Source organism: Ixodes scapularis, unplaced genomic scaffold, assembly GCF_016920785.2.
Source record: "Ixodes scapularis isolate PalLabHiFi unplaced genomic scaffold, ASM1692078v2 PGA_scaffold4__175_contigs__length_147842914, whole genome shotgun sequence".
In the NCBI taxonomy this organism is placed as follows: domain Eukaryota; kingdom Metazoa; phylum Arthropoda; class Arachnida; order Ixodida; family Ixodidae; genus Ixodes; species Ixodes scapularis.
The window spans coordinates 37051378-37067321 of record NW_024609879.1 but is presented as its reverse complement, the minus strand read 5'-3'; the positions used below and the strand labels follow the sequence as shown (position 1 = coordinate 37067321).

At 43.9% G+C, this 15944-nt stretch overlaps 1 protein-coding gene across 1 annotated transcript in view; it reads left to right on the top strand.

Annotated features, from left to right (window-relative positions):
- Positions 1 to 13132, top strand: part of LOC115310795 (putative acyl-CoA synthetase YngI) — a 110346-nt gene extending 97214 nt beyond the window's left edge. Inside the window, exons 14-16 of the mRNA XM_040220269.3 lie at positions 3853 to 3994; positions 12345 to 12458; positions 12957 to 13132. Of these exons, the coding sequence (XP_040076203.1) occupies positions 3853 to 3994; positions 12345 to 12458; positions 12957 to 13076 (376 nt within the window). The 3' untranslated portion in view covers positions 13077 to 13132. The remainder of the gene's footprint in view (positions 1 to 3852; positions 3995 to 12344; positions 12459 to 12956) is intronic.
- Positions 13133 to 15944: the final 2812 nt, after the last annotated feature.

The following is a 15944-nucleotide window of genomic DNA, read 5'->3' as shown; positions in this document are numbered from 1 at the left end:
ATTGCCCGGAAGCAAACGGCCAACAGAAAGATTAACATGAGATGTTAAACAGTGCTTCCCTATGTATCTTAACTTTTGCGGCGGATGAAGTGTGCCAATGAGTCCGCGGTTGCAAATCATAACAGCTCACATACGACTACCCTGTAGTCCCAAATTCGCTGCCTTGGAGCAACCACCTTACTTGCCCGTGGATCTAAAACATGGCATCAAACGCGATTTATTGCAGACGGAAGAAAACGAGAGCCCTCAACAAGAGATCTGTGAATATAAAGTTTGACAAACGATTTGGTTCTACATCGAAGAATAAAATGTGCGATTTTGCGATTGTTCGGAAAGGCATTCATAAACGAAACAAAAAGTTTTTTGTTCGTTACGGAGTCACGAAAACAGCTACCACACAAGGCACACTGAACACCATTTGGTGCACCACTGCAAAGAGAGTCACTGAATGCGACGCCATCGAAAATGCGTTTCTGTATCATTCAAAGTGGTATGATACCACGGACACGAGCATCACGGAAAATTGACAACGGCGGAAATGTGTTCTCCTAACAATCTAAAAGGGATGATTTTCAAAATGCTAGAATAATATGTCAATTAGTTAACTGTAGTGCTAACGAACTTTTCTGAAGAGGACGAAGTAGGAGGGGGACGAAGAGGAAGAGGAAAACGGAGGGAGGGAATTATATGAACGGTTTAGTAAAGACTCATATATCGTAACTGATTCCGCATTCTGTATTATGGAACGTTACAAGGTTCAGTAATTTCTTTAAATATTTTATTATACAATTGTGGATGTGATATTTTTAATTAGAATATATTAAACACAGCTTTCGCGATTATATTTTGGATCACGCAAAGGTGCCAATATCGGAATGAAATGCTTTTGTGCACCATTGCGTCCTCATTCAAAGGAACGTATTCATTAAGAATTCGAAAGGAACGTACATACACGACGTATCGGTGTAACTGTGAAATCTCACCTGAATACTTCGTGTTACATACAGTCCGCTAGGTTGCTTAATAACTGGTGTCTAAGAATAGCTTCGTTTTTATGTCTTTCTAGCAACCTCAGTTATGTTTTAAATAAGCTGGTGATGATTGTACAAAATCTTATTTTTCAATTACCTTTCTATAGATTAAGGCAAGGACTTACAATTAATTTGTTTGCAGCAGCTGGTTGTCACTTACAGGCCGACGCATAAGTCCAACTTTTCTACTGGCTCCCCTGTAGCCAAATGTCCTGGCACAACTGTGTGGCCGCCTCTTCATATCCTGCTTCAACCACATTTCTGAAGTTCCTCAAACCAACGCCTGGCGATCTGCTTCCAGAGTAGTAATCACCGAAAAATGGCGTTTACGGAGTTTTTAAGGCAAACGTCGTACTTGTTCCATTGAGCAAAAAAGCTTTGTATAAGCGAATAGAAATACGATTGTGTTACACGCCCGCTCAATGAACGGCCCTTCTTGTCCCATTTTTCATTCCGTCGTCCGTAAGGTGGTATTAGAAGCCGCCCCAGACAACTAGGACGATCTCACTTAATACACTAAGTGAAAAACAAGCGCCTTCGTCGTTGTGCCCGAAATATGGCCATAAAAATACGCCATCAAGCGCCATCAACGTGATGTCATCAAGAGTCATCATACGTCTTCAGCGTGATGTCACTATTGGAGTGCCGTGTACAGAAAGGTGCGCTTTGGACTTCATCTAGTGGTCGTTGTGCAGGGGGATTGGTGGCCGAGTGGGGCTAGCGCACACCTGCTGGGAGCACGGGGAGCGAGAGCTCGCGCTGCAGAACCCAGGGATCCTTGGTGTAATCCCCACCCCTGCTTGTTTTGACCTGTATGAGCCTTGTATCGGCGTGCGATCGTGTATCACTACTGCCTGATGCACCTTAAAGAACCCAGGCTAGCATTGTACTGCACTGTCTAAATTTCTTATCTACACCGACGACATAAGTCGCCCTTTGAGGCAGACTAAGTTCTCGGCTGCATAAGCATACCTCTCCCCCTCGCATTTTTTTGTAATCATTTTGTGCTTCGTGAGATTGGCTGTGAAGCGACCGTGTCCACATCTACGGCTACGACATCGGCAGCAGCGTCTACATCTACTGCGCCTTCTGCAGTCAAGCATGGCCGCCCACGCAAACACACCACAGCCTCCTTAATTGTCCTCCTGCTGTCGTTCTCGACGTCGCCCTAGATTTCGTCCTTTAGGCGTCATTCTCGACGTGCTCCTAGACGTCTTCTTTAAGGTCGTCCTATAGGTTGAGTTAGGAATCGTCCTAGACGTCGTTCTCGACGTCGTCCTAGACCTGGTCCCCGAGGTCGTCCTAGACTCCGTTCTTGACGTTGTCCTAGACCTGGTCCCCGAGGTCGTCCTAGACTCCGTTCTTGACGTTGTCCTAGACGTCATGAACAGAGGTCGTCTTAGACGCCGCATTTGGCGTCGATCTCTAGGAAGTCGTCCTCCACGTCGTACTATACGTAGTCCTAGATATTTATGCGTGCAGAAACATTACTCCAAAACATTTCCCCCGCGGGACTATAATGATTTTGACCTCCTACACGTAAGCAGTCTTAAGTGTACTCGTGTAATTTTATATGACGGCCACCATGCCATAACCACTAGGAGCTCAGCCGCGCCATACCCAAGTGCGACCTAATATCTGACTGCTTGTACGACGTTCCAAAAAGACGCCGTTACCCGGTCAGACACCGGGTGTCACGGCCTCACGTGAATACACACGACGTAGTGATTTAGCGGAACCTCATGGGGTTGGGCTGTCGTTTTGGTGCGTAGTAGAAGCAGTGGGAAGTTTAGTCGGGCCTAAGTATGGGCGGACCGCTCTCCCAGTGGTTATCATCTGTTAGGTGGTATTAAAAAATACCCGCGTGCACGCAATTTTGGGGCTATTCAAAAGATGGATGCAGCTGTCCAGGCGTGTGTTTGAGACACTTAAAAAAAAAGTGGTTCCAGCAGCACATAAAGAGACTTTGAATCAGATTGTTCAAGAGCATTCGGCTCCTGGGGTGTTCTGTCGAGAATATGAACAAATGTGGCCAACCTCGGAGAGGCCTGTTTTCGTTGTAAACAAAGTATTTGTAAATCAAGATGGTACCTCCCTTTATATCCTTCATGAAATTTAAAATATTTTGCCCACCGAATGATTCTGTTTTTGAATTTTAGAATTGTACTCTTTCTCATTGCTATATTATTTTTCAATATTTTTTTTTCTATTTCTCAAGGTTTCGACCTTGTTGTTACTCTAGAAACGCTTCCTTAAAAACTTATTTGAAATTCAACTCATAAATGATACCGGGTTCTACAGTCTACTATCTTGTGTATTCCTGCACAGCTGTTCGCTACATGGAAAGTTTTTTTGTAACTTTTTTTCGGCAGAGTTATACCGCGTTAATAAGATGGTAATATATTTATGTGAAACAATTCACTGGGGCAGAAAAAACCGAAGATTAGAGATTATAGCACCTCTTCTTGTTTTTTTTTTATTTTATACCTTTTGAGGCTCTTGATTTGAACTGCCTTCCGCACATGGAGTCGGAGGACTTGACGATGCCTGGAACTTGCAGTTACTAATTTCTTTTCTTTTTTGTGAAATATTTGTTTTGATTCTTCACTTAAAATGAATGATTTGGCAAGTTCAGTGTTTTTGAAGAGATATTTAAGAGTGACATCGCAATTCTGTATTTCTCATTTATGTTGTATATGCGATTTAAGTCGAACAAAACCAATATTCTTTTTTATGCCTTCAATACGTGATTGAGTTTCAAATAAAATAAAATGGGAGGGCTTTTTAAAATACGTTTTCCGCTCTGAACATGCATTCGCAGTGACGAGGGATCAATGAGCGAGGACGGTCGGCTCACATACCTGGGCCGCATCAAAGAGATGATCAACTACAGGGGCTTGAAAGTGCCGCCGCAGGAGATTGAGAATGTCCTCAGCACTCACCCGGACCTGGAGGAGGCGCAGGTATGGTTCTGATAGTACGGCAGACAGTGCCACATGTGTATGCATAGGTTCGTTAGTTACAAAAGCTTGGTTTTCGACTGCGCGGCCTTGACTTGTTTCTCTCTGTTCAATAAATCACCACACCATTCATCATAATGCAATTGAACCCTAGTGAAAAATACACCAGGCCGAGGGCTGGTGTGACTTGATATGACACCAGGCTTTTTCACAGATGTGGTTTGGGACATTTTCGCACCAGCAATCTGGTGTTCTGATGTTCTGGTGTGACACCAGCAATCTCGTCTTCTGGTGTGACTTTATTTTTGTTGACCAGAGCACCTGTTGACTAGGTGTTGCTTTACTCACAAAAAATGTACAATGATAAGTTGAACTTAAGTATGCTGCTGCCATAATTACTTAATTGAAGAAAGCAAAAAAGCACAACAATAAACTTCGGAAGTTTTACTGTAGCAAAGAACTTGGGCGTGATCAACTGTAGCTTATCCAGAGCCACTGCCCTGCGGCGAAGAACCGGAAGCTTTGTCGTTGCGTAATTCTTGACCTTTCAGCTTGCGGTTGACTCGTGGGTTAGTTAGGTTGATCTGTTCCGTGTACCCCTCCGCGCCAGTTATCTCCTCTTCCAAGGCATCATATTCGACAGATGGCCCGATTTTCTTGTCCAGCTCTTTCAGGGAAGCCTCTTTAAGTAGAAGAATATCAAATCTTTCTTCGAGCTCACCGATGTCGGTTGGATCCGTGGCCAGCATAACGCCAATCTCGTTGATGATCTTTGTGTGGCGGCTCGCACGTAGTCCGGTTTTGCTTCAGGCAGTCGACGCCCTCCTGGCTCGTAGGCATGATCTGGCCGTTAATTTCCGGGTTTCGGCACCAAAAACTGATAATTACTAGATTTTTTTGTTGTTTTGGTACCAGACCATGTCTTAATATTTTTAGCTCGTCGAAAGTCAGGAAAGCGCACCAACACATATCTTTTCAGCTTCGACTCACAGAGAAGACTCCTTTATTTCCTAAAACTTTAACAAGAATACTGGCGGGAAGGGGGAGGGAAACCACAGAAGACGCGAGCGCCCGAGGACTCAAGGCCGCCCAGGAAAGTGCTGGGGCCGAGGGCAACGATTCTTGAGCACAAAGGAGCCCGCCACGGGGTCTCCGGCAACAACCAAGACGAGAGGAAACGAGGCGCCACGTCGGGGGGAGGAGCGTCACAGAAACTAAACAAAAACACCCTCGCGGACGGTGAAAAAGTCAACAAAAATACAACACTGGTGTCAAATCAAACTGCGTGGTGTGCACAATAGGCCGCATGGTGGGCACATGAGCCCGTGTGGTGTGACATCAGACTCTCTAGGTGTGCCCACCAGGCTGGTGTGCGGGAACATCAGCATTTCTGGTGGACACACCAGGCTAATGTGCTCAATACACCAGCCTTGCTGGGAAGCACACCAGATCTTCTGCTGGCACACCAGGATTCTCTGATGCAAAGTGCAAGCGAGCTGGAGAAGCATGACAATAATTATCTCTGGAAAAGGCGTATAGGGCGACAAGGGACAGATTTGCGTTTTTCCCTTGTCCCTCTGGTTCTCCTTATTAACGGATCCTTATCATCGCCCCACACCATCGTCGGGTAAATTTAGTGCCATTTTTTTGGCAAAATTTGGCGCTGAAATCAAAGCAAAGTTACCTAGGTTTTGTTCGGTGTAAACCTGGGAAAGTAAACGGTGCTTCGTCTTCTTTTCTACACAAAAAAACGTGTGTTTAGAAAAAAAAAAACATTCGATTGCGTTTTTTTTTGCTTAGGTAAAAACCTCGTTCCATCTGCACCCGAAAGTATCAATCATTCATTGGTGAACGCTGATATTTTAAGGTACGTGGCACGATGACCAGATCCCACCTGGTAGATAGTGGCGAAGTTTTAGGAAAATGTTATGAGGTTGTTGGTTTCCCGACACCAGTGCCACTCCTTGTACGCACGGTTCACTCATTGAAGCGGTGAGGGCTTCAACGCAGTTGCAAGGATTTGATGTACAAAGCCAATGTAGAGTTGTCCACGTTAAAATGTCTCCATGCCCTTTTATATAGTGTGATAACATCCTTTGTAGCACACGATGCCGACAGAACGCACTAAAGAAACGACAAAGAAATCGCCGTAAACAAAATGTCACAATAGCACTGTCAACAATAACAACGTGCAGGGAGACACCTTTTCTCGCGCTTCAGAACATAACCAAAGAATAAGAGTCCGGAACTGAATGATCAGATGCATCACCCTAAGCAAAGCGCACATTAAACCACCCTAGGCCATGTTGAATCTCTTGCTTCTTGGGACGACAAAGCAGACCAATCACACAAGTCGTGTTTAATTCCGAGCCGCTTGTCGGTCGTCTACGATGCGTTTCATCCCGCGGTGTCTTCGTCATGGCAGATTTCTTGCTGGTCATTTGCATGCTCTCAATCGGCGTCGCTCTCGTGGTGATTCGTCATTGCACAAGCAAATACGAATAATCCTATCCGCGATCACAAGTGATCGTCGAGGCCCACGCGCCGAGGCTGCCTAAATGACTGACTCTACGGCGGTTAAAGAGCCGAGGTTGCAACGCGTCGATGCCACCATGTGGGGAAGCTGATAGCCAAGCAAATTTTGACCGTGGAAAAACCGGCAACGTAATGAATGCGGCAGATACAACAAGAAACGTTGAGCTCCTCGCTGTCGGATTTCGAAGCGCTCTCCGGAATCGAGCATTTGCCACGGAAAATATAGCCATCCGCTCATATATAGGCGTTCGAATGTCGTTTACGAATATCGCCACGCGCGTTGCCGAGGGATCGCGTGCGTGGCCGAAGGGTTTACGCGATTGGCTGTCGCGCGAGAGGTCTGGGTTCGATTCCAGCGAATTAGTTTTAGAGCGCAGCTCTTAGGGGCCCGTTTCCGGCTTGAGCGGCGTCGGCGTCGCCGTCGCCGTCGCCGTCGCCGTCGCCGTCGGCGTAACCGCGCGGTGCATCATGGGAAATATCCCATAATGCACCGCGCGAGCCCCCACCGGGGTCACGTGACTTCGTGGGGAGGCACGTGACCCCCCCGAGGTCACGTGACCCCCCCGATGACGTCATCGACACTGATGACGTCACCGGCATCCACATCGTCATCGTCATCATCACGGATGACGTCATCATCAGTGATGACGATGACGATGCGGATGCCGGTGACGTCATCAGTGATGATGACGATGACGATGTGGATGCCGGTGACGTCATCAGTGATGATGACGATGACGATGTGGATGCCGGTGACGTCATCAGTGATGATGACATCAATGATGATGACGTCATCAGTGACGATGACGATGTGGATGCCGGTGACGTCATCAGTGATGACGATGAAGATGTGGATGCCGGTGACGTCATCAGTGATGATGACGTCATCAGTGATGATGACGATGACGATGCGGATGCCGGTGACGTCATCAGTGATGATGACGATGACGATGTGGATGCCGGTGACGTCATCAGTGATGATGACGATGACGATGTGGACGCCGGTGACGTCATCAGTGATGATGACGGCGCCCTTCCCTCCTCCTCCTCAAGAGCTGCGCTCCAATTCGGCGTTACAGGGAGTTGTAAGCGGCTTTCACTTTTTTTATTTGTTCTTTCAACTTGGTGTTCTGGTAAGTACAAAAACATTCTCAATTTATCGAGTTTCGAATTTTCTACTTGCTGAACATTATAGGCCGAATGTTCCAAAAACCCACGCGGCTACAAAAGGCGTTTCGCGTGGCAAGCCGAAGTCAGTCTCACCCCAGCGTTCGACTCTGCTGTTACGCCAACTTCGACGTCCGGGATGCTCTGCTGTCGCCTTCTCTTTCCTTTTTTTTATTTTTGGGCACAAGTTGGTCCCCTTATACATTTCAGTTTCTTCAGTTATTCTTTGTTTCCTCGCCTGATCATTTATGGCATTTTGGTGGAGGTGCGGGGTAACGCATGTCCTTGCAGCTTACCCCTCTGGGCGCCCGCAGTGCAAGTCCGACTCCAATCCCAGGAAGACCCAACGAAGACACCATCTCAACCCGAGTAAGTCGCCGCATCCAGGGCCTACACCCGAAATACGGACTGCTGCCAAACGAGACCAAGCAGCCAACGAGGTCGACGATGGACCACCAGTCGTCGCAGACCCCGACCGCCGCCGCTGTCGTCTACCTGTCCGTCTCCCAGCGAACCCCGACCACCTTCCATATCGGGATCCACGGGGGCGTAGAGGACTGGGTTCTGCACTATGAACATGTAGCCAGCCGAAATAGATGGACCACTGACCAGAGCCTGCAGAACGTGTTCTTTGCTTTGGAAGGCTCGGCCCGCACCTGGTACGAGAACCACGAAGCGTCGATTTCGTCGTGGAAAGAATTCCGAGCCGAGCTGCGACGCCCCTTTGCCAACCAGCGGCGACGACAGTGTGCCGAAGAACGTCTGCAAACGAGAACCGAAGGGCCAACAGAGAAAGTCACAAGCTTCGTCGACGACCTTCTCCACCTGACGAATCGCGCCGACCAAAAAGCTCCCGGAGAGAAAAAGCTGCGGGTTTTTATGTGCGACGTGAAGGAAAACATCTTCAAAAGCCTTGTTCGAAACCCGCCTACCACCGTCTAAGATTTCATCACGGAGGCCAGCAACATCGAACGTGCCCTTCAAGCACGAGCCGCCCACTATCACCGAGTTCCTGGCGTCGCTGCACCCACGCCGTCCAGCTGCGCCCTCAACCCCAATGTCCCAGAGGTCAGCGAAATCGACTGGAACATTGTCCGTGAAGACACGCGCCTGCATCCATCTGTCTTTAGTGGCGACGGATGCAATCTTCACGTGAATAGAAGGGTTTATTGTTCGCTTTTTCTGTAGCCTGTAAATGGAGACCACGTCGGATGGTTGGTGCCCTTCAATTCCAAGCATGTATGCCAGCCCCACTAAGACGGAGGGCAAAAACTCACCAGGTGTGACACTTAATTCATAAATGTCTATATCTTGGAGGCGACTCCGTTGTTCAGCGTCGTTCATCTCCGTTCGCAGGCTTTCAGCAGTCTGTGGCTTCTCTTAAACCGTGCTCTTCTGTGCCCCCACCTCCGACCGAAGGTCATGCATGTGCTTCGCGTGGGTAGACACCTTGGCTGGAAGGTTATTGTACTTGCAGGACACGTTTTCCACAGATAGTAGTCCTTCGCGCAAACCAAGCACGTCATGTGACGGCCGTCCTTTCAAATGTATTTTATGCAGGCGTCAAAAAAAGCAGAAATGGTTATAGGCTGATGTGGATATAGAAAGATATGCCAAGGAAACGTAAGCACACGTAAAAAAAAGCAACACCGACTAAAATTGTGCACAGCATGAACGGTCACCGAGAAAATAGGTATTCGCAGTCGGTTACTGCAAGGAAGGGATGATCGCTGAAAAGCCCATGGTTGGTCTTGCGCCAGGTTGCAGAAGACTGCAATACTTCACAAGGGGGATAAAGACCGCTGACATCGAACGAGTTTTTCTGGAAGACCTTGCTCAGGTAGGAGACTCGGTGGTGTGATGAGATGATCAGCGTTCATCAGGACCACAATTGGGGCATTTAGGGGGCGAACTAGAAGGCACGAAGGGGATCCTCTCCTAATACCGGTAGAGAAACGAGGTCTAGTGTCTCCCCACAAAATGCTGCGGGAAATATTTGGGCCCTCAGAGCAGGGTTTTAGGATAAAATATAGCACAATAGAGAGGAACGCCTGAACCCAACCACTTCTTCTTCTCCTTAATAATAATAATAATAATCATAATAATATATTAAGGAATTCAGATCTGGCAGGGTCGATGTCGGACTGGTCAAAGCCAGCTAGGGCTTGTAAGACCAGGTCCAGAACTTACACAAAGAAAAAATCAAACAAAAGTAAGAAATACAGCTCAATAAACGAAATTAGAAAAATTCGCGAGCATCGAAATATTACAGTTCCGTTGGAAAAAACAGTGCAGTTCTTTGAAAGGTAGAAAAGGTAAAATATAAAAACAAATTAAGTAATACAAAATGCACACATGCACGCACGTTTTCATTTGCGCGTCACCACAAAAATAGGAAAGTGCTTCTCGAAGTTGTGGCTGAGAAGAGTTAGCAATCGTATTTGTACAAGCAAGAAAAAAAAAACACGCACGCACTTTTGACGTTTTTCTACGACACAGCTTTCGAGGTTCGAAGACGTCTTTAGGGAACATTTACATTACGGGAAAAGAGCAAAATATGAAAGCCTGTGTTGATATAAAACAAATTAAAAAAATAGCACAAAGGCAAAAACAAATATGCCTCAAATTTTCAAAACGTTGGAGCCAAGCGATAAGGTTGTGTGTAGAAATGAAAATAAAAAAAGAATATAGTTGCCCAGGTAGGCTTCCCATTGCTACCATCAGGGATGGGCGAAATACACGCAAATATGTATCAAAATACAAATACAAAATACTTCGTCAAAAATGTATTTAATTACAAATCTAACTACATTTCCAAAAAAACATTTAAGTACAAGATACAAATACAACCAAATGTATTGGGTCTCCTCCAAATACTTTTCCAAATACATTCCTCAAAATTTGCGTCAGCGACTTCAGGGCACCTGCAACGGGTTTCTATCTCATCTTAAATTTGCATCGCACACTCGGGAGTTAGTGCGCGAGGCTCTAGTAACGTAATAGAAATATTATCACAAAAAAATGAAATCAGCTTGGACGTAATAAGTGAAAAAAGTACAGAGCTTGAAGCAGCTTTTTTTTCGATTACATTTCGGTATAGACCAACAAAGAACCGAGACGACCAAGACGCGCAGCACTAGCTGGAGAATTTTTTATGGTTGCAACTCGCACCAGTTACGAAAATCTGGACGACCCGCGCATTTAGAATGTTCCAGGCAAAAATATGGATGGAAATCAGGCTGGAAAGCATCACAAGTTGTCACAGCCACTTATTTAGCCAGTCTGCCTGTGAACGTCGATTTCATCACTATTCTTGACCTGGACTAACACCGTAATCACAAAGTCACTAAACGCTTGTGCTTGATTGGGAGACACTGCATTCGGTGCAGAACGTAGTTTTCTTCTTGCCCTGGACAGTGACAATAAATATGAGGGATGTATTTTCGCCCACAAAATTGTATTTAATTACAATTGTATTTGAAATACCCACGTTTTAGTATTTAAATACACACGTCAAATGCATTACCCAATTTGTAATTAAACACAAATGCAAAATACACAAAGTATTTGAAATACGTATTTCACTTACTTGTATTTGAAATACTGCCAATCCCTGGCTATCATGATGGCTGTCGCAACACGTAATAAAACAAAGATCTAAGATTTTTCTTAAATGTTTTGTTGGAAGTCAGGGAAAGTAATATGTCTGGAATCGTATTGAAAACGTTCGGGACATACTATTTGCGCATACTTTCACCATAGCGAGTTCTCACTCATAGGGTATGGAAAAGTGGAGCTGCTCCAAGCTCACGGATCGGTGTCGAAATGATTTTAAACTCGCTCCCCCAGAAGTGTTTCCAGATGACCGTTTGTAGAAATGAAGAGAAGAACGATGGTAGTTCAAGCGAGGCGAAGGAAGTTATCACTCGATGAGTATCCCGTGTGGTAAGCAACGCTTTTTGGAAGACCAGGCAAGATGAGGTCGATTCTTGTGTGCCATACAATATAACAACTGAATAAGACTGAAATGCCCTGCCTCAGTAAACTGTACGCCAGCGCATGCATAATTCTATATTTGTATAGATAAAGGTACAAAACACTTTAAACTATACATTAAACAAGAAATCGTTCGCAACCGTTGGCAGAAGTAAGACATGTTTTTTCCATGATAAATCACAATCAAAGTAGATACCTAGGTACTTAATCATAATAATAAAAATAAGAATAATTGATTATTATTAATTATATTAATAACAATATTAATACATAATAAAAAATCATAATTAATGTGACCAAAAACAACTACCAGGTCCTCACGATTGGTGCACTTCTGGCACTTTTCCAAGAACACCATTAAGCAAGAAACAAAAATATGCATGATCACATTCAAGACACACTAATCAAAGAATGGTCTCAAAAAAACGTACAAATTAAAAATAGTAAAAAGCGAGTATTTCAACAGGCGGCTGAAGTGACTGAATGAACAGACTTAAATTTTAGATGCACCTGATATATTTTAAAAATACGGAACCAGTATCGTTGACCTTTAAACAGTATTCCCTTCCTTTACTGCATACAGATAAAAGCAAGTTTGGAGCTTACATAAAACATCAGAAACTAAAATAAATTCCTTCTAATTTTTTTTTGACAGGTGATTGGAGTACCGGACGAGCAGACAATTGAACGAGTCTGTGTCTGGATCAAACTGAAACCAAATAAAACCTTATCCCCAGAGGACATCAAGGCATTTTGCAAGGAAAAGGAGGTATCAGACAAGTTCATACCTGTTGAGAGACTCCTTCAGTCTTCATCAGTATTCTGAATGCTTGAAGAGTGACCCTATATTCTACCCCAAACACGGCTGTAAAGAAACGCACCTGTTCTAAAGACACAGACAGTCAAGCGTTGCCTCTAAGAGTAGGAACATATTACTCAACTTTCATTTCGATCTATGCATCCCGGAGCGCGTAGTGACACTCCTCCGACGTTCAAGGGCACGCCCTACAATGTCATCTAGGCGAATATAGTTTCGCAAGGCCCTATATCTTGAAAGATATTTCGAAGCCCACAGTCAAGGGGAATAAACTTGTGAAAGCTTTCTACCACCACGAGCTGGGATATAGTTAAGGTTGGTAATCGCTTGAGGATAACAAAAATATTAATTCGATATTACAAATTATATAAACAAAATATTCTGAGTTCTTCTTTTTCTTTTTGTTCAATGCACTTGCATAATTAAAACAAAGCAACTTTATAATTTCAGTTGCCCTGGTACAAGATACCGGAATACGTGCTGTTTGTGGACTCCTTCCCGAGGACTCAGACCGGAAAAGTCCAGAAGCACAAAATGCGGGAGGACAGTGTGCGACTCCTTAACCTGTGAAGAAAGATCAATGTGAATCAAAGAAACAAACGGAAAAAATGCTCTATTCTAAACAATTTTGTGTATTCACTGGCGTGGAAGCATTGTCTCACTGAAAGGAATACGCCATCGACCGCGAGCGCTGCTTCGTAAAACATTTAATAGCGCAGGAGGTTACCGGAGTGTTGCCGAGTATTTAACAAAACACAATAAAGAGGCATGATTCTTTTCTTTCTGTGTGTTTTTATAGTACTATTTTTAATAATTTTTATATCAACCCTAACTCTCTTCAGAAGTCAGTTGGCAACAGTAAAACGTCACTTTGAGGCATGGAATTTCAAGTTTAGCACTTTTTTTCTTCTGCTAATTCCACCTTTTCTTTTCTAAAGCCTACCCTCTACATTTTTTATATTAGTCACAGCGTTGCGAATTGCGTGTTTCGGGGCGAACAACCTCAGTCAGATTATCGTGTACTTAAATTACAAACTAACAGATTGTTTCTATCACAGAAGGTGCGCGTGGTGAAGTACCAAATAAATAAATAATATCAAACAAAACCAAGTGTATAAAGACAATTACTAAAACAATGGTTATACGAATATTCTTTTTACAGGTTTGTCGCCTTCTGCCGTGATCTTGTTTGTCGTGTTTGTTTATTCATCTAATCAGTCCCTTGCTTACCGTTCATTTTTGCCCAGTTTGTAAGCTTTTTTCGACGTAAATAATTATGCTGAGCGTATAGGTAACACTTCTGATCTTTATTATCTCTATCCCAATCGCTCCCAATCGCCACAAGCAAAAAAAAATCTGGAAAGATCCCTTCCCTGACAGCAAGCTACAACACATAAACTTTCTTATTTGCGAAAAAAAAGAAAGTTGCAATTTTTTAGAAAAAAAAAAGTTAGCAGTGGGGAGAAACGAAAAAACGCCGGAGCCAAGACGCTTTGCAACCGGCACTTTGAGCGGTTACAATTTTTGTACCAAGCAAATGATGCAACATGTTTTTTGCACTTTCTTTCTCTCTGTTCTAAGGAGAGTTGTGCCCCAGTGTTTTAATGAAATCGAGACCGAGTTTCTTTTGTTCTTAAATATCATCATCGTCATCATCATTTATTTTCCTTGAGGGCCCCAGGGGGCATTATACAAGGGAGTGAACACAATAAAAACATCAACAAAAATAGTTAATAAAAAACACGCTGTAACCTATACTTGTATTTCAGAAAGAAAGAGGTTAACGACTGCAGCAAACTTGTTAGTGTCTGTCATGTTTACAATGAGGTCAGGTAATGAGTTCCAATCGTCAATAGCAGATGGTAAAATCGACATTTTATAAGAGACAGATGACGAAGTAATTGAGCGCAGTTTACATGAGTGGACAAAACGAGGGAAAATACGGTAGGGAGGTGATAGTAGAGAATCTTTTAGATCGTTGTTGTGGTAAAAGATTTTGTGAAGAAGAGTGAGACGTGACACCCTTCGACGTAAAGAAATTAAGTCAAGGTTAGCTGATTTGCGTAATCCTGATATGCTAGTGTATGGGGAGTAGTCAGAGTAAATAAAACGAAGACCTCTGTTTTGAACGGATTCAAGGTTGTTAGTTAGATATGATTGCCATGGTGATTATATGGATGAAGCAAATTCAAGTTTAGATCTGACCAAGGTCGTATAAGCTTGTAGTTTTACTGAAGGTGTAGCTAGTCTGAGGTTACGGCGAAGAAATCCGAGAGTACGGTTAGCATCGGCAGTGACAGCATTTATGTGAGTAGTCCATGACAGATCAGAGGTCAGGTGAACGCCTAGGTATTTATATGAGGAACAGGTAGCTACTGGGATAGTGGAAAGGTGATAAGAAAAGGATGAAACATGTGAACTGCGGGTGAGTGATAGAGATTTACATTTATTAAAGTTTAAAGTCATTTGCCATTTGTGGCACCACTGAGTTATAAGTGCGAGGTCATTCTGCAAAATTTGATTATCGTGGTTTGAATTAATAGGTCTATAAATTACACACTCGTCGGCGAACAGACGTATTGAAGAGGAGATGCTGAGGTAGAGATCATTAATGTATACTAAAAATAGAAGGGGGCCAAGAACGGTTCCCTGGGGGACGCCGGAGGTTACAGTGCAGGTGGTAGATTTGGTGTTGTTAATAGATGAACACTGGGTGCGATTTGTGAGGAATTCGGAGATCCATTTGACGACTGAGGGATGGATATTAATATTTCCAAGTTTCAGTAAGAGACGTTGACGAGGGACCCTGTCAAATGCCTTGGAGAAATCAATAAATATGGCGTCAGTTTGCTTATTAGAATCAAAGTTTGAGTAAACGTCAGTAAGAAAAGCTGTTAGTTGCGTTTCGCATGAGTATGACTTGCGAAAGCAAGTAAGTAAGTAATATTTATTTTCAGCAATATTGTGCTGAGGGCACCAGACAAAAAGCTTCCATGAGGTAGCTTGACTGGGCCTGGTGCCCCTGCACTTACAGGGCATTGTAAAAAAAACAAGTACTACAGAATACACTTTGACTAAACAAAACAAACACGTACATCTTTTTTTGTTAAACAGTGAATATCATTGTGGTCTATAAGGAACTTGTTAAGTAATGAAGGCAGGTTATGCGCAATAGATTGGAGTGCATAATTTGTACGAAAATGAGGCACGTTCCAGAACTCTCTGCGTCTGACAAGGATGAAGGATTCACGTTTTGTCAGATGGGATACATTAGACAAAAAAGAAGCAAACTCAGCGGTCGAAAATAAATAAGAACATAGCAAACGGTACTCGTATACACTGGCAATCCTCATGATGTTGAATTTAAGAAATAATGGCTCAGTATGAGTGTCGTAAGGCACGTTTGCAATAAAACGCAGCATTTTCTTTTGTAGGATC